The 23,474-nt window shown below is 34.2% G+C and overlaps 2 protein-coding genes across 7 annotated transcripts in view; one reads left to right on the forward strand and one right to left on the reverse strand.

Annotated features, from left to right (window-relative positions):
* Window positions 1–18,445, reverse strand: part of Nrx-1 (neurexin 1) — a 235,051-nt gene extending 216,606 nt beyond the window's left edge. For all 4 annotated transcript variants that reach the window (XM_087408980.1, XM_087408981.1, XM_087408979.1 and 1 more), the window contains exons 1-2: window positions 15,479–18,445; window positions 1,110–1,160 (exon numbers count right to left, since the gene is read on the reverse strand). In XM_087408980.1, coding sequence (XP_087265106.1) covers window positions 1,110–1,160; window positions 15,479–16,081 — 654 coding nt within the window. In that variant the 5' untranslated portion in view covers window positions 16,082–18,445. The remainder of the gene's footprint in view (window positions 1–1,109; window positions 1,161–15,478) is intronic.
* Window positions 1–23,474, forward strand: part of LOC105150793 (uncharacterized) — a 160,542-nt gene that overhangs the window by 87,493 nt on the left and 49,575 nt on the right. The gene's annotated exons all lie outside the window — the stretch shown is intronic.

Genomic DNA, 23,474 nt, shown 5'->3' on the forward strand with positions numbered 1-23,474 from the left:
AACAATTTTTTATTGAAATATCCGATTTAATAATAACTGGAAATTCTGTCCTGTTCTACCAATACTACTTTAAATATATATTAATCCATGTTTTTTTTCTCTTCTAGTTACAATAATTGAATGTATGTTTGGATATTATTACCATATACGCGTTAACTAAATTAATTGGCATCATGAATGTTCTGGTTGCATCTCAAAATATTTGATTATAACCAGAAATTCTATTTATTTTTTCTTCAAAATTTGCTTAATGAAACATATCTTGTAAATTCGACCGTAACTGTTTTTTCGGTGTATATTTTTTTGTTTTTCACGAATGCAATTAGTAAAATACGCCAATGGAAATTTTGTTTAAAACTTTGTCGAATATCCTATATTTTTCATCCTATGATTGACTTCACAACATCTTCATTACATAATCGAATTACCTGAATCTCATTATAGCTCATCGATGCGACAGTGACTCGAAGTCTGTATGCATACGATCGTAATTAACGATCGTAGTCGGCGTATGTACGTGGAAGCCTTGTTGTTTGTCAATGACAAATTCGGAGCTCACTTGATTGAATGTAACAGCGCATACAACCTATCCGCGGCATATAACGGTTGTCTTATGAGATATTAAGCCATAATCCGGTCATCCCACATCACGTAATAGAATTGGTAACGTCATGGTGAAAACAACAAAAATCGTTGTGTTACAACGTCCGGTCGAGAAGCCGATATACCGGTAGGTCCCGCGAGGCAAGCATATATTCGCTCGTGCATGAAATCTGTTTGCCGGCTTTATCGCTCGCGTAGTTTCATGGCGCAGCCATTTGAAAAATGAAAAAGAGCTCGGTGGTGTACCGAATAACTCTTTACCCCACGACAATTCTTATTGCCTCGCGTGGTTGCGTGTTTTTTTTTATTTTTTTTATTTTTTATTGTGCAACACTCGACAATTTATTAGTACGCGACGATTTTCGGTGAAGCGAGAAGATCTTATTATCCTACTTTTTTAAACCTGTTTTAATTCTGTTGTATTTGCAAATAGTAATATATATTATTGTATGTGCTTTTATCTAATATTATACTTTAGATTTATAGCAAAAAATTTCATTACTCACCCTCGGCGACTTGCGTTTATTGGCGCTCTCGACACAGGGAAAGCCACCGCACTGAAACACATAAAATTTACTGTGTAATTTCGTTTGCCCTTCATTTGTCTTTTTCTAATTACATCTAATAATATAAAGGAACTCTCTAAATTCTTTGTGAATCTCCAAAGAATTTAGAGAGAAAGAAGGAAAAATTATTGAATAGGTGAGGTGTTGTAGAATATCGCAATTTCTTACATAGTTTGCGCTGCATTGTGGGGGCGAACGTTAAAATTACTTCTTTACAATCTGCTTAGATGTTAAAAAACATGGTTACTGGTCGTTATAAGTTATTTACAACATTGCGTCGTGAAAGCTGTGTTTCAGTGTTGCAGGTAATAAACAGTTTTACACAATTGTATACTCTTTTTAAATAATTTTGAAAAGTATGTTAATATTAATTTTATAACATATCTATATTAACGTATGCACTTAGTAAACAATAAACTAAATTTAGATCAAATCACATTTTCTTGAGTTAAATTGCTTAATTCCAATATTTTAGTTAAATTAAGAACATTGATTCGAAGTAGTGACGACCTATACAAATTATTAAAGACAACTCAAATTGAGTATAATTTTACATCAATGAATTTAACAGTGCGATAAGTAAAAAATATATATATATCTTCGACAGCAATATTTCATTAAAATCGCTGTTAACAATTTAAAGCGCCAAGAAAGATCGTTTGCAAAGATTTTTACATGTAATATTGACCATAACTGGAAAAATATTTTTATGCACAAGATATCAGAACCAGAGATAGGTGACATAGATTGGCTTTATGGTAGAATAAATTGTAGATGGCATGTATAAACTGCATTCGAAGCGATAGCAGTCTTTATTGCCTTTACTGTAAACGCTGCGACTTCGTAGGGTTGACTGATCCATACAGTCATTTGGATTTAGCGAACCTACGTACCCGAGCTTTACTGCCGCCATTTGTGTACATCTATACATCGTACACATATCTATACTTATGCTTTTTGCACAGCAAATATATAATTGAGAAGAGTCGAAGCAAATCAAATATAAAAAGGAGCAAAATAATAAGAAATAGGAAGAACGATAACTTAGATTCATATAGATGGGTGGAAGACAAACTCATTCTTCTTATCGTTTTTATCGAACAAGAACCGTCGCGCTGCGAATATCATCAGAAAAATGTATTAACTTGCAGTTACATTATGGAATTGTGCACTGTTAGATGTCAAAGGAGTAATGGTAACCCAATCCGTAAATTAAATAACATTTTTGTTAGTTTTAACTTTCACGTGTGTCAAAATGTAAATCAATCTATATCTTTAGTTAATTTTAAAGTAAACGTCTATATTAACGTGTGTGTATATACTTAATACATAATAAATTAAATTTGAGTCAAATTTAATACATTTTCTTGATTGTTTAACTTCATTATTTTAATTAACGATATTGAATAGGAGTAGTGGCAACCTATTATTAAAAATAATTTCAATTGAGCATAATTTAATATTATGAATTTATAACAGCGTGTTCGCATCGAGAAAAGAATTTAACGATTAATATATAGAAATTAATATATAGAAATTCATATTAAAATGAATTAAATTAATAGTGTTTGTGATTCCAAGAGTAAATCTAGTACAAGTAAAATGCCTGTGTGAGTCTGCGATTGTTAGTACATAAATTATATATTCATCAATTATATAATTCATACAAACAATTTGAATGTGCTTACCAAATGAAGTTAACTGCAGACGTTTCGACTCTGAATTTGAGTCCTCTTCAGTGCGATAATTAGTGAGGTCGAGTACAAACTGGTTTGCAAATTATATCTTATCTTATGAATATATAATTCAGGCACTAACAACCGCGAAGGCTCACATAGGCGTTTTACTTGTACAAGGAATTCATATAGTTACGAGAAAATTACAAGGAAATTATAGACATCGTGGTTATTAATTAATTCTTTCTATTACATTACAAGTGTAACATTGTACGTGCATTTGTAATAACGTTTACACTTTACATAGATGTATTTACAAATCAAGAGAATTATGAATATTGTAATACAAAACTCGCAGATGTAGTTCGATTCACGCTGATCCAAACTATAATTTAACATGACAAAAAAACAATAATTTAACTTGACAAATAATGTAGACTTTTTTAATTTATTGCCTGTTCTCACGCATTTATTACGCTATAAACCAATAATAATAATTATATGCAAGCGAATGAAAATGAATCTCCTAATGGAATTTTTAGAAGATTGTTAAAAAACACATTGAGATATAAGTAGATGATAAATTGAAAAATATCTTTGCTATTATACGAGAAATATTTTACGAGTTCTTTCCAGGAAGAATAATTCCGATCGTTTTATCTAGAAAATTCCATTATTGTGTGTGAATCATACATACTTTCCGCGGAACACGTTTATACGCCACTATAATCGCAAAGAAATGCTCTAAATGTCGTCTGTACAAAATGGTCCCACAGAACTCGCCGGTGTGGCAATAATTCGGTGCGTCCTTCATCCGGCTCGTCTGTTTATTACAGCATACAGTTTGACGATGGTAGGAAACCGCGCGGGTTTTTCAACCCCCTCGTTACGCGGACGGCCGAAACGAGCCGTCATTTCAAAACGCGAGAAGCTCGCGCAACCATACAGCCGCGATATACCACGATACCGCAAATGCGGTTTATTATTTTATCGCGACGAGCATAAAAGTGGCGAGTTCGTACACGATTTCTGGGTCTCGCGTGCGTGCAACGAGCGCGATGCGCGGACAACCAGGTGAAACGATGCAAAAATGTCGTCGACTGACGCGCGGCAATCTTTTTTTTGTTACGTTGGAACTTAACTCTTAACTCTCTTTTAACTGCCTAACCGCCTCTAACTGCACCGTGTGTGCAGAAGGAAGCGAGGTATTTACAGTAAAAACAAGTAGGGTGATTAATCGATTAAGGCTTCTTGCTGTTAGCTTGTTACATCGTTATTTCTGCTGCTCCATATGAAAATAATAAACGAGAGCGATATTTTGTAATTACAGTGCATTTTTATTCTGCATGTCAATAACTTTGAAAAAGCTGCTTTCATATTGTAGTTAAAAAAATGTCCAAATGTTTGTACCTACATATGTCAAATATTACATTATGTAAATATTTTCCGTACAAATTTTCAACAACTTAGTTCTCTCAAGCGCTAAATTAATCGGTTTTTATTTAAAAAAAAAAACGCAAATGCGTATATCTCTGTTTAAAAGTGTATTTTGGTTTATGCAAAAACAGTTAATCGATAAAAATACTTCCTTTCTTAAACCTTAAATTTCAGAGCAGCTTCAAAAAACGAAACATTATTCTATTTTTATACATGACCTTTTTTACATAAAACAATTGTGTGTTGAAAACAAACTTATGTAAATTTGTATGAAATTTACTTCGATATGCATTGTTCTGGCAAAATGCAATTTTCCTGTCAAAAATATGACCTGAGAAACTCGAAACATGTCGGGATGGTGGACGAGTTTCATGAGGAAACGACGTGAAGGAAGGACGCTCGGTTTTGTCGATGATTTGCCGAGTGGTCGCGACGCGGAAGAATGGAATTGCTTTCCGCTTCCGGCAAAATTCCCGCCATATTCCCAGGATATGCTACTTCCGATTATATATATATATATATATATATATATATATATATATATATATATATATAATATATATATATATACACACACACATCACGTTTCTGAGTCCATTAAATATTTTAAAACAGTTGTTTTTTTAATAATTAAATATAAAATATGATAAATTTTCTAAAAAAATCTTTCTGACATTTTTTAAATAAATCGAGATGACATTAATCAGAATTAATTAGAAAATTAAATACCTCGAAGATGTTTAAATTTTTATGAATGAAAAAGTTACCTCTAAAATAAGTTCTCTTTAACAAAAAAAAATCAGCATCACATTCGCACTATTCGTTTAAATTTACGTTTAATTGTATCACACGAAAAATCTCGAATATACAGTGAACACGCATAAAAGTTTCAAAGGCTGATACTTCGATCCTTTACCGACATCGTCCTCTATCCGCGAAAGATTCACGGTCGAGAAGGGTGGACAGCATTTTATCCTGTTCGCGTGATCCACCCATCGCGATGATTAAGTCGTCCTCGGAGTTTTATTCTCAAAGGATGGAAAAAAGTTTCACAACGAAGACTCGAACTCCCTCTTTCCGTCTAGGACAGAAGCGTAGTTTTATCTTCGATCACGTTTCGCGCCGCGATGCGGTCTCGTTTGCGCAAAGTCGAGCAGGATAATCGATACGTCTTCGTCCGTTCTCGCCACCTAAAGCCGTCGGGATGTTATTTCTCGTCGCTCTCTTTGCCCTTCGTTACATGATCTTTTATTATTATGCGCGTCCAAGGCTAAGAACGATTTACGCGACATCATTTTTCTCTCATCAAGCGAATAACGATCCAAGGATAATAAAGAAAGCTAATAATGCATTTAAACGGCTCAATCTTATTTCGCGAAGACGCGAAATTTTTTCTTTATTCAAAAGATCGATTTATTAATTTTAAAATGTAGAAATTAAAGTAATATTTCAAATATTTTGATGCTAAATAAATTATATTTAAAGCACAATTTCTTATTTTAGAAATTATAAATAAGAACACAAATGTAAATACATACACACGCACACACACACATATATTTTACACATATATATATATATATATATATATATATATATAAAACCAACAATAAAAATACAATCTAAATAAAAGCATTTACGTTATTTTAGAATTTTTGCATCAAGAAATACCAATACCATAATCTAGTATCATAGTAATCTTTGAATATAGAAACGTTTGACATTATGATACTTTAAAATGCACTTAATATGTGAAATATTCGCACAAAATTAATGACTAGCTGTAATATCGAATTGTATAGACGAGATTATGTCGTTCGCTCGAATCGATTTCCGATCAACACTTCGCTGTACGTTCAATCGCTGACATTTCCCTCAGCGAAAACGTCTAATAGACGAGGACATTGACATTGCATTTCAAGTTTCGAGCACAAAGGCTGTCACTGCTACTTCGTGCAGCGATTCGTTTTTAAGTGAATATATCGATCGGTTTGCGCAATTCTCTACGTATAATAACATCCTGAATAATAATGTAAATGTCACAAATGCAAATTGCCGACACCATAAATGCGGCCTGTGCAAACCATAAGTAATTTACAGTATACCCGATTAATGCGAGCAGCGTCGCAACGAAACGTTTACTCGCTCGATTGATCGCGCTGCCCGGCTGACTGTAAATCATCGAAAGGTTCGTGTCAGCGAGGATTTTCATTTTTGGCAGTTGACGGGAGTGGTCAGTCGTTATCCCCGCTTAAAACAGAAATTAATTCAGTTTTACAACCACTCCCTTTACATTTGCGCTGGCAATCTCCCGGCCAGCGTGTGCCCGAAACCGCCCGTTTAAATGCACGTCTGCTATCCAGAATGGACAGTAACCGCGATCTGTGTGCGCCATAAAAGATGAAAATACTGTTTTAATTAAAGCAAAAAATTATATACACAAGAACTCTAATTGCGCGAGTTTATTATGGCTGAATTTGCAACTCCGGATATTTCGAGATATGCCCATTGCGCCAAAAAGATAACATTCTCTTATTTTCGATGTGCAAACAGACTAAATCTACACGTTCCACGTAGAAAACGTGTCGGTGAATTTTTCCATGATAATTAATCAACTGTCGAACGTGGGTCTTCTTATAGATTTCCCGTTAATTTCAAAATGAAATTCAGCACTGTAGCTTAATTATGTCATCGTTCGCCATTACGTACTTGGAAATATGTAAATGACTCTGCCGCAATACACTCGTGTTCTCGTGGCAAGGATTTTAACGGCAACTAAATCGTAATAATTCATATATGAAAAATGCCGAATATAAAATCATATCGAGTCAGGGATAAAAAAACCGTAGACACAGATATATCGATTGTAAAAATACGAACTGTACTCAAATGATAACTTGGTAGTACGATGCTCCGGTTATATCATTTATTTTTACACTTTGCCTTAAATAAATCAATACTCGAACGAATGATATGTCAAATTTAGATTTTATATTTGCGTTATCCTTGCTAAATTTTTTAACAGGAAATGTCAATAATAAAAATTACATTTTCGAAATACCATATATATATATATATCTACTAAACAAGATTTTTTAGTTAGATATTACATTGAGAGAAATGTTGTTTGGTATATATAATCCTTCATTTTATTGATATATACAATTCTCTAACAAAAATTTTCTTACTTCTTTATTTACTAAAATATTTCTCTTAATGTAAGCTTATTTTTTATCGAAAAGTCAATATAAGTACATATAATTTTTATGTATTAAAGCTTAGGAGGAATTTATATTGCATTATAGTCTTTGTTCTCGTGTAAAATTTTTTCACGAGAATATCGAAACTATAAATGATGCAGCGGTAAAATTGATAAATATGCAAAGCCGCTTATATGTTTTATGATGGCCACCGGTGGATAACTCGAGGATAAACATGCAATAAAAATTAATTAGACGCGGATCGTTACAGAAATGCAAACTTTTGTAACTGGGCAATTCCATTCATCGCTGTTTGTTCCACAACGAGGTCGTGCACGGTATTTATCCATATATATATATATACGTGCTTTCTCGTTACGAGACATCGTCTCGACCGTGTATTCGTTATTTCTGAGAATATGTGCACGAATATATATTTATCTCGACATGTATACGAAATTCATTCAACCACCCTCATTAACGAGTTTCTCGATTAATTATCGTGGCGCATTTCAGCTCGCTCATATATGTCTGACCAAATATCATTGCGCGTATATTACTTTAACTTGCAGCACGTCGAAGTAACGAGAAACGTAAGCGTCAGCAAGTTTCGAACGTATCGATTTGATTAGCGTGAAATTTAAGTTTTGTGAGTCACCATACAGATTTGTGTATCACTCAATAGTTATACGACAAATTAAGATGCTTAGAAACGTAATAACATTCCATAATATTTTTCATAATATTTCGCATGATATTTGTCGGATATTGAGATTTATTGGACACCGTATTTAATACATGAATATTGAAAGAACGATTTTAATGATTACCTTTTTACACCACGATTTTTGTTGTGGTATGCTTAATGTAAATTATATCGACACCGATACAACGTGAGCGTATTTTGTCGAGAATCGTGTTTGCGAGGTGGCGGAATGTGATATCGTATCTCATTAGCTGCAAATCCGCGCATTCATTAATCGTGGTAGTCAACGTAATAAACGTTGTGTGTAGTCATTTACGTCACTCAACGCATGATTACATACGAAGAAATACGGTTGGGCGACAAAAAAGCTCCCGCGATTACGTCAAGCATAATTAATTAAACACAATATTTTCTATTGCTTAGATATTTGCGTCTTTCAATTCACGTCACGATTTTGAAAATACTAGATCGGAAACTAAAAAGAAAAAAGATAAGTGTGATTAATAGAAGGATAAGGGATAACATTGCTGTTATAACAATTTTTTTCTTTGACATTGATGGATAATCGCGAATTAATCGTCATTCTATTCCAATTTTTTTTTAATATTATAGTGAATAAAAAGCTGTCCGAATCCATTAAATGAGATATTAAAATATATAACGTAATATATAATGTTTGCATTATTTTATATCAACGCATTATATATTTGTGATAGAAAGATAATATATTTTACAATAATGTTATTTATTTATTAAATAATTATAAAAATTTGATTGTTTTACATTTAAAAATCTAATATTTTGCTTATATAAATAAAATGATAAAACATGTTGAATGGCTGATATTCGATATGTCAGTAACTTCTTGATATTTGTATATTGGACTTCAATGCAAATATTGAATATTGTCAAATGTATAAAGTGAACGAGCAGATTGAGATTTATCGAAAAGGTTAAATTTACTTCGTGAATTTTAAAAACTATGTTCTAACATATAATTCATGTTTTGCAGCCGAACAATTATTTAAACTTGAGACACTTAAAATTGGAGCGCTTGTGAACCTTCTCGTTAATTCAAATAATCCGCGATGGAGTAGTTTGTCTATAACCACTCTTCTCAAGATTATTCTAATTATTTAATATCTCCGCGAAAGCAAACTAATTCTATATTTAAGTGACAGTCAAAGTTTGTTACCTTTTTAACGAACTATAGTAAAATATCTTAATACTGTTGCAACTTTTAATGAAGAGAGATTTATCGAAAATTAGATAAAATTTTTCTAATTACTTAATATTTACAATTATAAATATTACAGCAGAATACATACTGTATTATATACATTTATACGATTATAATAATAATCATTTATTATATAGTCATTAAGCATTTCATTGGTATATGCTGTGTTTGTCGTGCATGTGCAATATATTATTTTCATCTAGTTGGAGTGCGATGGTCCGCTTTAGCATGTCTACCCTGCAATTTGTACTGTCCACCAGACTTGTCGCTCCACATTATTATCTGATAAAGATCTATTTTGATTGCTTTCCGTTCTTTGAAAACGCAACCATTATTATAGCCACCTGGGCGTACAAATGTTCGAGACACGCGTGCATTCCTTGAAATGATACAATGTTACCACGAAACGAATTTCACAGTTTCGCTACTGCAGTATACTCCCCGTACAAATTAATTAATTTATCTTCTCGTTTAATCCGTTTAATCACCTAAACGGCGACGAACTGTAACTGCCTCGCTTGTTCTCTCGGCAGCTCGAGCTCTGTAGATATATCTAAGCGCTAAAGACATGCTTGTTACGTTATTAAAACGTGTTTCTTGAACAGTACCATTTTATTTGAATTAATTTAAACTAATTTGTGTTTAAATAAGTTTAATTTATTTAAACATTTCAATATGCAATTTTTAGAACTTTCTTAATTTGAATGATTCATTCTATTCATGTTATGCTACATTCTACTCATATTATTGATTGAAACTTCTTTCATTTTCTTGTGAAAATTAATTCTTAAACGCTACGCTATACATATTGGATATGATATACCTAATCCAATTTAATTGCATATAACTCTCAAAAAAATGAATATATCGTAAACAATATTTTTCGAAGCACCAGATTAAATTAAGAAATATAACGGTACCAAGCAAATGTATATACTTTATTGACAAAAAAATTATAAATAATAGAAAAAAATTGGAAAAGTATTGAAAAAAGGGCTATACTGTGCACACACACAACACACATACACAGACATGCCTTTAAGGCATTTAATTACACTACATTAACTCTTCTACAATTTGACATTAACGACGTTTGCTAACTCCGAAATTCAATCATATAGAACATTATAAATGATCCTTTTCTCATTCTCTCTATTTACTTAACGACTGTTTAATTCATTCTGTGCGCGATATAGTCATGGTGAAGGTGTAACAGGTACGAAATAATTGCTTCCTACGAGTAATTGCTCACTTTTTTCACGACAGTCATTTGTAGCCCGTTGATCGCTCCCTGTACGTCTGATAATCGCTTTTCGTGCCGCGCGTACATTACAACGTTAACGACAGAAAAATAATATTAATACGAAGCAACCGGCAGTTGGAGAGGCGTTTCGCGCGGGAAATGAAGATTTTCTATCGAGCGTAACTCGTTTATCTTCCATTCTTCCCTGCTCATATAATAGGAGACAAGGTAAACGGTGAGAGTAGCAATGAGAGAATCAAGAACGGATTTAAAAGAAAGGGACTATTAAAAAATGATAATTGGGGCTATTCTACTGCATGCATTCTATTATAATGTAATAGAGTATGAATCCTCAACTCGCACATCTAGAATTTGGAAATGATGAATTTGCAAGATCCTGATTTTCTTCCTTTATTAATTCGATTAGCAAAATATTAATAAATTTCAGATAATAATTGTTAGAAATTATTTCATATACATATGAGAAAGAAATAATTAAATAATAATGTATTGTCCACAATTTCTTGCACACTGATAAATTTGGGTTATCTATCTGCGTCGCCGTAACGTCACGTATGGATGTACGGAGAACGATAATGTCGACCGGGTTACATCGTTGTACTGGCAATCGCATGGTGATCCTCTTGACGGATATTCTCGATTTGTCGCCTTATCTAATCGTAAACGGATGCGCACCTCGTAACCGCGTGTGGCCAATCGAGCAGCAAGGTGACTAAATTTACGAATACCCCTTATTTAATTCTTAACTGACATCTTAACTAACATAAGGAAATCATTAATCTTGAAAATCTTTTTATTAATTTTTTTGATGTTTAGACTATCGTTTATCTATTTTTAATCAAAACTAATAATAAAATTGGTATTACATTGATCCTTGTTTAAAGCATAGTAATAAACAAACTTTGACAAACGTTGAAAAATTGGATTCAGACCTACGATAACATTTAAGGATTAAGAATGTATGAGATGTCTCTGGAAAAAGTGACTGGAAATGGAAATTTATAGTTTCCGCATAAAAATAAATATTGTGTATGAAATAGTTCAATTTAATCAATCTATCTTTATATAACAATATAATTTTATAATTTAACTAAAAATTTTGTTATTTAATTATGTTTTAAAAATATCTACTTCATATAGAAATAATTTTTCTTTCAAATTTTTCTTTCTAAATCGCCGAAGTTTTTATATTATTTTCACAAATACAATACAGAAAAATCTATAATATTTTCATAATCTTTTCATTTTGTTAAAAAGTATATGTAATGTATCCTTAATATTTTAAATAGTAAGTTTTTGTAGTGCTAGCCAACTATCTGTACCTTTTTTGCAAATTATGTTTTTTATAAATTACAAATAGTTTGGGTTCTGAATTTAAATATTAGTAAATTAAGATTAATACTTCGAAATTTAAAATATATATAAATTAATATACCTTTATATATTACAATACATAAACGGTTAAACTATAATATATAATAACATTCATATAGATTTATAGATCATAGTATAAATATCTAATTCTATCATCATGATATAAATAAAAAAGAAACATCAATTTGTATTCTCGATATCGAGATATTGGTTATCATCGCGAGAATAACAAGCATGTCTGACTGCTATTTGCTAAGTACAAGATTACTTTCGGAATAAGATACAAGATTCCAGGAATACTTGGATAAAGCGGGATACATATCCGAAGAGTAGATGGAGGAATTCTTGGCAGACGGCCATCGAGAGAAATATGAACCGAGCTCGATTCTACGGTAACACGTAGTAAATTCTGTCATGGGGCGCCAGCAGACAGGCGCATTGAAATGGAACGTATTGTACGGTCGAAAGAAAGAAAGAAAATCGTTAATTCTCTTAGACAGGCTCAAAAGTTAATATCAATATTATCACATTAAAATAACAGTAAAGAGAATTATAATGTCAGAAATTGAAACAACTACAATATTATTTCGTGGAGTTTAATTTTTAACTAGACATAGAAAGCATAATGAGCTTTACAACATAAAAAATGAATAAACGTACCTTTCCAGTTTCTGAATAGTATGAAATATCCAACAATTAAACAAATCTTTGCGTAGACAAGCGTTTCGCAAAATTCTCAGGAAATAGAAAAAGCGTATCCGGAAGGAATTTTTACTTGAACAAACGGATTATCTGTCTGCTAATTATCCCACGCACAAAATTAAGGAAGAAAAGACTCTGTTATTGAAGATGTTGCCTCTGAACAATGAAGGGAATATCGATCGTTGGAAGTGAATGATAAAACGGCGCGGAAAGAAAGAAGGGATGACGGGGGTCTTCTTTCTTTTGAAATGGAAGGAATTTATTTTTAGTCTTTTACACGTAATTCGCGATAGGGAAAGTCTTGATTTTATGCTGATGGAGCGAATGCATACGCGCTTTTCGCTTAGTGCGTGTCAAGAGGAATCTCTCGATGAACCTGACTCAGCTACTGGTTGCGCGGTATTGTACATGGAAGCCAATGACACTACTGGATATACAACGTGTATTGTTCTGACTACCATGTATCGATTCGTTGAAAGAAGACGACAACTTTCACGCCTCGCATTTCATATTGTACTATAACGTTAATACAGGCTGCGCGAATGCGACCAAAAAGGAGATGAAAAAGTATCACTTATTTGTGACGACAACACGACACGATTAAAAAAACAAAGTTTTTCCAGAAAATGAATTTGAACATTTTGAAGTATTAAAATTTTGTAATATTAATTTTGAAATGTAATTTTAGTGTAATCTTAATTATAAAAGAATGAAAATAGGTATGTTCTTTCTACTTTTTTCTTTATATTCCGTTTTTTTTTCTATGAATTTTAAATTGTCAATTTTTTAGTCATTGTAATCACTGGCGATTTCACGGGAGCATGGGAGCCGTGCCCTCTTCTTGAAGTCTTCTTTTTTAAAAATATTCATAACAAAAAATATTATATATATTTTTAATCTTTCTGAAATTACAATTCCCAGAATATTTTTCAATTTAAGAAGCTCCTAGATATAAAAAACATAGATTCTATTATATTGTTCTTCTTTTATATTAATTTTAAATAAAACGTTTTACGAATTATCCAGTTAAATAATCCAGTTACATAGTACTTTTTTAATGTAGTAATTTTAATAATAATTTAATATTCTGTCTTTTTATATTTGCCTTAAAAAAATTTTCCTTACGGCGAGATAATGGGCCTCCCTTGATGAGTTTTTATTATTGGTTGTAGCGAATGAATAATATAAAAAACGAATGAGAAATAGACACTAAGTTTTTTCATTAATCCGGAAATAATCTATTTTTTATCCCAGCGCGGCGATGAGAAAATGTAAATTATAAAACGCAATGGATATTGTTTAATAAATTTGATTTTAGCAATTATTCTTTAAGAAACTTTAAATATTCAATTCCATTGAAAACTCGCAATAAAGTGTTTTATTAATTAACATCTTTAGTTTTTTTTTAATACTGTCGTAATAAACTATTTAACTTGCTTATTCCAATGAAACAGCAAAATACAACTAGGCGTTAGGAGTCAGCGCTGGATATTATATTGCGCAATACTAATTCCGTTTGTTTAATATTTGTTTGATTTCTACTTGCTTTTTTCGAAAAATTGTGAATAGATTCATATTCTTAAATACTAGTAAATTGAAAAAAAATAATATACATTATAATATCAATAATAGTAATTTTTAAGTGGGGTGTAAAAATATCTCAAGTGACCATTTACGTAAAAAAAAAATCAAGTTACTACTCTCAAGTTATAATATAGCGTTTTTTTGTCAGAATAACAAAAACATCTAGACGTCGCTTGCAATAATTAACATACTAATTAATAGACACAATTCTTGGAAGAAAAATGCGCCTCGATGTTCCTCGAATAATTCAGATTGGAGAAACACAAATTGATAAATAATTTATTCCATGTAGCAGAGCTTAAGTAAGATAGAATTTTTGTTTTCTAGTGTAAAGCTAATGACACTCAAAAAAACTTAAGTAGTAAGATGTAAACAGTAGCTTAGATACGTTATTTGTATGTCATTTGACGTTATTTGTCGTCACTTTGACGTCAAAATGATAAATTACGTCAGTTTACTTAGAGGCGAATCAGCCAATCACAGTGAAGAACGTAAAGCATTATCGTAAGCAATAATAAATTCGTAAGCAATGATGATTTGTTTACTTCTTATGTATTACAGCTTAAATTTTTCTGTGTGCCATTAACTTAATTGCGCCAGTAGGTATAGTTTATTAAATTGGATTGTCCAATAAATCATGATTGGCATCCTCCCAATTTGCCGGTGACTTTCAATCAGTGAACGACCTTTTTCCTTATTTCGGTCACGTATATTATGGTAATATCTACCTCTTTATGAAAAAAATGAAGCCATATGATAAATTACGAGCGACTAAGGAAGTAATAAAAACAATATATGAACGCAACGCAATTTTGTACATAGTAATATTAATATTATTCATATTACAGTAATATTAATATTAATATCATTTTATTAATTATGTCACGAGTTTGAGACGAGATTTGTACAAAAAAGAGTCATCATCAGCTATGCTTAACATTGTGTATGAATATACTATGAAGCAAAGATAGCACGAATCTACATTTAGAATCTACGTTTATAAAATTGTATATTTTTCGTACAATTTCAGTAAAATATTTTCTGATTTAAACAAATCGAGGAGCTAAAAATCTCGTGATGTCGAACGAAGTAGATACAAAAAGAAATGAGTAATACCCTCACATACCTTGACATCCCGACTCTTCATCTCCTGCCTTCTGGGCACAGTATTCTCCCCGTCGGCATACACGAGATTCCTAATAAATCCATTGAATCTTGGCTCGAATATTACGCTGGGCAGCGCCAACAGCGTCAGCTTGCTGTTGTACCAGCTAGGCATACCGCCCACGTAGACGTCCGAGTTCCCGGCGAGCTTGCCGAACTCGAACTCCTTGCCGCGCGACGTCGAGACCGCGCCGACACCGTCCACAGTTAGGGTAGTGTTCTCGTTGCACCTAGTGATCTGTACCTTGTGCCAATGGCCGTCGCCGAGGTCGTGGCCAACCGTGACAATCTGCGCCCCGCCGCCAAGATTGTACCTCAGTCTGAGAGCGCTCTCGACCAGTTTGACCTCGAAGAAGTCGTAAGTGCCGCCGTCGTCCGTGTAGAGTAGCAGCCCGTTACCCTGCTCGGTCTTGAACTCGAACTCGAGGGTGCCGTTCAGGCCGGCATTCCATTTGCGAAATTGTGCGTAGCTCGTCGCGGAACCCTCCAGCAGGAAACAGCGGGCTACCTGGCAGGCGAGCAGCACCGCCAGTAGAAGCGGCGCCGGCAAAAGCGTGGGACGCATGATTCACTCTTGGACTGGATCTCCCGCTAGATTCTGTTCATTCGCTCAATCGGGCCGTTCTCGTGTGACGAAGGACGTCACGCGCTCATACGCATCTCGCGTGGGCGCCCGAAGCGTGGGTGCGTGATGCTGGCCACGTTGCACCACCCGGTTGCATCCGTGAGCACGTGAGCACGCACGCGCGAATCGTGCGTGGGTTGGGTGTGATATGCGATTTTGTGATCGTACGCGCTGCTCGTGCGTACTCTCGTCTATATCTCTCTCTTTTTCTCTTTTTTTTTTCTGTGTAAATTATCCTTAAAGTGCCTTCGATTAACTGTTTCTCGAGTTCTCGTGAGCTCTCTTCTGAACAAACTTTTGTCGAGCGGGAAAGTCGTTTCCAATATCGTCTCGAAAAATTAATGAACTTGATAGTGATCGGACACGTTCGTTCCAAATTGCTATTTATCTTCGTTATTCAATATTAAGATTCCCCCTTTTGAGAAAGTTACAACGATAAATACTTATGAAAACTTTGATAGTAATTATTAGTAAAATGATACCCTTTGTTAAATCTTATCTCAAATAGAATTATTTCAGTTAGAATGAAATTTCATTATTTTCATAAAAGTCGATATTTCTGGATATGTCTTCAATTTCAAGTTCAGTCTGTTATTTGGACGCATCAAGATTCGTAAATTACCTCCCGAGTTCACTCTAAAACCACTGAAAATGCAATGAAAGAATTCACAATATTTGTGTCTCTTTAACGCGCGTATAATGTGCACCAATCGATTGACCAACGAAAAGCTTCTCGAGGAATAAGCGCTTTAATCACGTTTATTATATGTACAATTTAAACCGGAGATTGAGACTAGAGAATGACGTATTTTCCTCTCCGAAGACCATCAGTTAATTTAATACTTAATACACCGTTCAATTACGGTAAGAGTTCAATCTCTTAGTACCAGCATTATATTTTTACGGAAAATCAATCAATATCGATCACAGTCACTAAAGTGTGTTCGATGAAGCAGAAGAAGTATCGACGTTTTGCTCAGATGTCTCACAGAACGTGACTTTTTTTCTTTACAATCCGTCACAAGACATCTAATGCCTTTTCTCGTTTCCTCCAAGATTCTGATTTTTTTAAAAGATGATCAGTTATTTCTTCTGACTCATTCCACTGGTAGAATGTCACTGTCAGTAACATTGAAGCACAAGGAGTAAAGAAGTTAACTTTTCAGAAATCAATGACAAAACAAAGTACATATATACATTATTTACTGAGAGTCTTTTAATTGCGCATTTGTGAATTTAGAATCTGGGCAATCTCTATCGAGAAGATAAGGATATGGAAAATTCAATAATTTTCAAAAGATCGTTGATACGACTTTCTTGCTGTTTCTCCGAGCTTCCGTATCTTAAAGAATCCTTAAATAGGTTGCGCATAACACTGTAGAGGACGACTGTCACGATGTCGAGATATCGAGACTTGGCGTCGAGGATGCCTAAGTCGCGATCTAAACCTCGAGAATCGCCTCGTAACGCTTCGCGTTGGATGACACACTTTCACCGCGGCTCTTTCGGCGGGATACACGTCTCGGAATTGCTCGCGGAATGGCTCGAGCAAGTCAATCCGAATCGCGTGGAACGTCACCTGATTACGCGCTTCATCCCCGGCACCGAAGGTCAACCGGAATGGAGAGAGAGCGGGTCCCTGCGACGAGCGACACGACCTCGACCTAATCACGCGATGAGCACTTTCACCACACACCAGGCTCTGTCCCTCCCTCTCCGCTGTCCGCGACGCAGAATCGCGAGAGATGCCGGGGGATGATCACTCGGCCCCGTTCGCGACGTCGCCGTTTTCCCCGTGACGAGCTCGTGGTGGCGTTTCAATGGCGCCGACGGAACACAGCACGGATCCTGCACGTCGGGTCGAGTCAGACGACTACGCTACTTGCTCGCGGTTCACTCTCGAGTCAGCCATCCGTTCGTATCGCGATCGATCCGGCCGCGCGCTCCATTTTTCCTTCTCTCTCCCTCTCCCTCTCTCTCTCTCTCTCTCTCTCTCTCTCTCTCTCTTGTGCGCGTTCGCTCTTTCTCTTGCCCGGAAGCTTCAGCGAAATCGAACGTACACGTCGGAACAACGCGCGCGAACGTAAAATCCCATTCACTGTTCCTTGTCGTAGTTGCTGGTCGCGATCAGTAGACCGTTTCCCGGAGATGGATCGACCCTCTCGACGGCTCCCGGCTTGATACTAGCCTGGCGAGACGAAGCGATGCTCGGTCGAGACGCTCGCTGCCGACGACGATGGTGCGACGCCCCCGGCATGACGCCGACGCCGACGACGACGTCGACGCCGACGCCTCGCGCCGTTCCTCTGCGCAGTCGCGCGTCGAGGGAGAAGAACGGAGGAGGAAGAGAGGGTTACGGTGGTGCGAGAGGGTTGTTCTTCGTCGGTGCCTGTCTGTCTGTCCGTTGTTGTATAACGCTAGAAGTCTAGGACGCAGGTGAGGGCGCGGAGAGATGAAGGAACGTGGTGGTGCGTACCTACTGGGGTGGGAAGGGGTTGCGCTCTCAGATTTGCTCCTCCAGCGAGAACATTAGCGACGAGAAGCGTGGAAAAATTGTTGAACAACCTTTCGATCTGAAAGCGAAAGAAATTCTTAATGAAGCGCATTTCTAGAATCGTTGATCCACCTGAGAAATGTTTTGGATCATCGATCGATACCGATGAAGTGATTAATGGAGAAATGCAATCATGAAACTTTCGTATTGCAAATTTATTGATCACGTCGAATATTCAATTTTTAATATTTTTATCAAACAGAGAGTTATGTGAAAGTTTTTGGAAAAAGACACTTTATATATTTATATCTGTTTTTTTTCTTTTTTTGGGGAAGGGAAATGGTAAACAATGTTTTTTGCTGTCTTCCATTAAGAGATGTGAAATACGAAAAAAAAAAGAGAGAGAACTATGTTAAAACAGTATTGTATAAATACAATTATTATTCAGAGTTTTTCATACACGTATATCCATTTATAAAATGAATGAGAAACATTATAGCTAAAACAACTATTTTGTTGAAAGAATACTGTGATATTTCCTGCTTTACTGACTTTATTTTAATGTAACTCGAATATATATACAACAGATTTCGAAAATACGAGCAGAATAATGAAAAGTTTTTGATAATCTAATATTATATTCTAATAATATATTTTTATAATTGAATCTCGTAAGAATAAATAAAGCTCCATTTATGTAAATCCGGAACAGTCTTTGATTTACACTATTAATTCAATATTTAACGAAACGAAAAAATTGGATCGATTAAGTAAGTGAAAGATGGAATGGTATGACGGAAGTGAAAAGAGGACGAGTAGCGGTGCGGGAAATTCGGCTGCCAAAATAAAAGAAATGGTGACTGAACAAGAAGATGTTGCGCGAAGGTACCTCGTAAAGGTGGTTCCCCAAACGGAGTGGTAGAGAGATAGGTATAGATGTCAATCGAAAGGTGAAAAAGCGCGCGACTCAATGCTGAGAAAGCATCGTGTGTCTGTTCGGCAGAAAGCGTCGATTCATAAGGACGATACAACACGAATCGGAACATGGTGAATGGCGATTTCGTCTGGTCAGAAATTCGAGGAGCCATCGAGTGCTTTCGACGTCGACCCGAGTCTGCGATTTTTCCATTGCGTTGCGAAAACTGAGCTCGTATAAAATGTACAGTTCGCGCGTTTATTACCAACCTTGTGAAATGTATCTAATAACGTTGTGAAAAATAAGGATGTATTACAATTATAAGCGGAAATTAGATTGATAAGAATAAATCAGATAAGAGAAAGAATTCTATATTCGATCAAAGCCGAGCTTAATAATATTCATATGTAAATTTACGAATACATTTTTCAATTCTTTGAACTGCATTGATTCAGTTTGTCAGATTTGAGATTATAAATTGAAGCTAAAAATATACAAATTATATTGATCGTTAATTCAGCTAATAAGCATCTTAAAACACTACAAAGAACTTATTGCGAAAAATATTCATTTCAATCAGAGTTTGAACCTGATTCTCTCGACTTTTTCCAAACGTTTTATCAATTCATCGTTATCATTTGTGATACTTTTTGTAAATAAATTTTTTGCTGTGTTTTAAGATATTTATTAGCTTTATTATTAAATTGACGATTATTAGTTGTGATATTATTTCCAGTTTCAATCTATGATTGTATTTCAACTTCGACAAACCGAATCAGAATGCAATTATAGAACTAAAAATAGATTTGCTTTGCATATGAATATTATTAAGCATCAAAATTCACTTTGACCAAATGAAAGATGTATAACCGTAATTATTTCGATCTTTCCTTTTCAAGAAACTTCTTAGTTAATTAATACTTCAAATAGATTGGTAATTCTACTACTATCATTTAGACTCGCAGAGCATTAATGAGAGTAAAAATTATACCGCAGCCTTAGAAGAAGGGAAAATAGATCATATATCAATTATGACTGTTGATTATCATTAACGCTAATTTAATGCTCGTATGCGATATCCTCGAGATAATAGCTCCCATTAGTCCGTGTCGTTCAGTATAATTAACACTTTGAGTCCAGTGGGGGTACACTGCAAATCCCATCGTGATGTTAAACGCTCTCCGGATTCGAAGTATTAACCAACGTAGGATACCTATATATTAATATTGCATCTATAAATCGGGAATGCAGTGTATCGAGAAGTATCGAGGAACGATACATTTATCGTCGGGTTGTTTTTGCTGACAAAAATGATAAAAATCACATACAATACCATTTATCTTCAAGCTCGCCGTAATTCTTTTAAAATCACTCATCGACCTAATCGATATGTCGTTATTGTTGACTTGTCGACGATGTATTAGTCCCGCGAGAATAATTATATTGTTAGATCAAGACGGCATGGACCCTTAAGTCATCTACACGTAAGATGAATCGTTGCTCACGCGTCTCTTTCCCTTGTTTCTCGTTAGTATTTTATCCATCGGACAATGTCCACCATATTGATGGATCGCAGTAAACCGTCCCCTAAATCCTGTCCAAGTAGGTCGATCCAACGGATGTGTTTACCTGATAGCTCGCGGTACTTTGGAAAACGCTGCAAGACAGAAAGACCGCTCACGCTCGAGTTGCAAAAGTTTTCGTCGAATGTACACCGACATCCCCGGGCCGTCTCGCATTGGAAAATATGTCCCGATTGTGACTCCCGAGTTTCGTCCGTTGTGCTAGTACCGGGTGGTCAGATAGAAATGTCAGATTCGTTCAGGCAAGGCACATAGATTGCACGTATCGTTGGTATGCACAGCATAGATGAAATTCCAAGAAATAGTTGTCGGAATACAAGGAAGAATTTGTAAAAATTTTATTCGAAACATTCCTTCGATCGCAAAATCGTTCTTTATATTCTAACGTATAATCGAATCACTAAAAGCAAAAATTTTCTACTATTATTTTTCTGGTATTATTATTGGTATAGAATGGACCAACATTGCAGTCAAACATGCGTTTACTGTAGAAATGCTACAAAGGAACTCTGTTTTATTTCTCTCATTATAGAAATTTAATATTGGAAGATATAAGGAAGATTAATTACTTATTTTATGTATTAAAAGCACTATTCATTACTTTTAATACTCAAAATAAATAATTTCTAGTATTAAATTGGATTCTTTAACAGTCTTAATAGTATCTCGTTAGTGATTTAACAGAAAAAAAAATCGGTATGAGATGCTAACAAGAGAGACAGATTCTCTATATATTATTTCTCATTCTAGATTTGAGTATTGCGATAATCTATTCTATATATCAATCGATATTATATGAATGTATTAGTTCTTAAAATATAAGACATAACTAAAATTATATATAAGTTTGTATATATTATTCTATTTCATTTTTTTGTTAATTCATATTTTTATATTAGGTGTTGGAATTAATTCGTAGCGTTTTACAAGTGATGGGAAGTACTTTCATTAATGTATTTTTTAATGCTCATGTGAAATAAATAACATTCTTTCATTAAAAAACGCTACGAATTAATTCCAACACCTAATATAATTGCAGAAGAGAATTATATCTTTAATTTAAGTTAATTTTTTTATTAAAAATATTTTTTATTTAAATAAATAATATTTTAAGTTATAAAATACACATTATTAAATATAAGAAATTTTTTCAAATAAATATGCAAATTTTTTTGATAAATATATTTTTTTACGTAAATACTACCAATAATCTTTTTTTATAAACATTTAATTGATTTCAGATACGCGAACACTTCCTTTTGTATTAAATTTTTCTTGAATTTCCGTTTGTTCACCCGATATACGAAGCACATGCATACGTGCGGAATAGAATCGAAAATGCTAGGAAACTTCGACGATAACGCAGGACAATATGTAAGGACGCGTCTCTTCGCGTTTCCAACAAATATCGACCCATACCTGACCCATCTTCTCGGTTCAGCTAGCAAAATTTTGCAAAAAGATCGTAAGACACTACGGAAAAATCTCAAACTGTGTCAAGCCGAATACAGCGGATGTCTATTATTTTTTTCTTCTGCATTGTTTGCGGAAAATATCACTACGCGCAATTTGTTTGCCGACCGAAATAAAGAGTACGCAAATGTTACGTTTTTATCTGTTCCGGCTGTTTGTTTTAATCTCGTAATGCGTGTTTTCGCGCAACGTTGACGAAATATCGTTTCATGAAACGAACGCTATCGATTTCCTCGCAAATATTTTCGTTGTTGAAGTAAACGTAAGGAAGAGAAGGTTTTTAGCGTCGTGATATTTAGATATTCCATATTACAGCTTTTAAACATTTTTGAAAAAAAATTTACAGAAATTTTTGACGAAAAAATGTAAGTAATAAATAAATAGTATAAATTTCAAGAACAATTTAGTTACGAAGATTATTCAATTTTTATTTAAAAAATATATTTGCTTTTATATAACTTAATATAATAGCTAAATGCAATAGTCAAACTTTAAATCGAAGATAGGTAAAGAAATTTGATAAATATAAAAGTATTATATTACACGATTATTCAAATTACAATAATTTTACAATAATTTTACAAAACTTATATTACTTATGTAAATCTAATTTGATTATACATATAAATTATACAATATAGATAAAACACTTGTCAAAAACTTTTCTTGGATTAAATTTCACCTGGAAAGGTAACACAAGTACGGTTTTAATATTGTCGCGTTTCTTTATTAGTAAGTACGCACAAAAGAAAACTTGTGCCAGAGAGAAATCTTGACAGCTTTATATCCAGAGCGACTACCATAATGCAAGGAACACTGGCAGCGAAAATGGCTTTAATCCTTTTTGACCAAGCCCTCTGCATGTCC

The sequence above is a fragment of the Acromyrmex echinatior genome, chromosome 8, assembly GCF_024713525.1.
Source record: "Acromyrmex echinatior isolate Ae372 chromosome 8, ASM2471352v2, whole genome shotgun sequence".
NCBI classification, from domain to species: Eukaryota; Metazoa; Arthropoda; class Insecta; order Hymenoptera; family Formicidae; genus Acromyrmex; species Acromyrmex echinatior.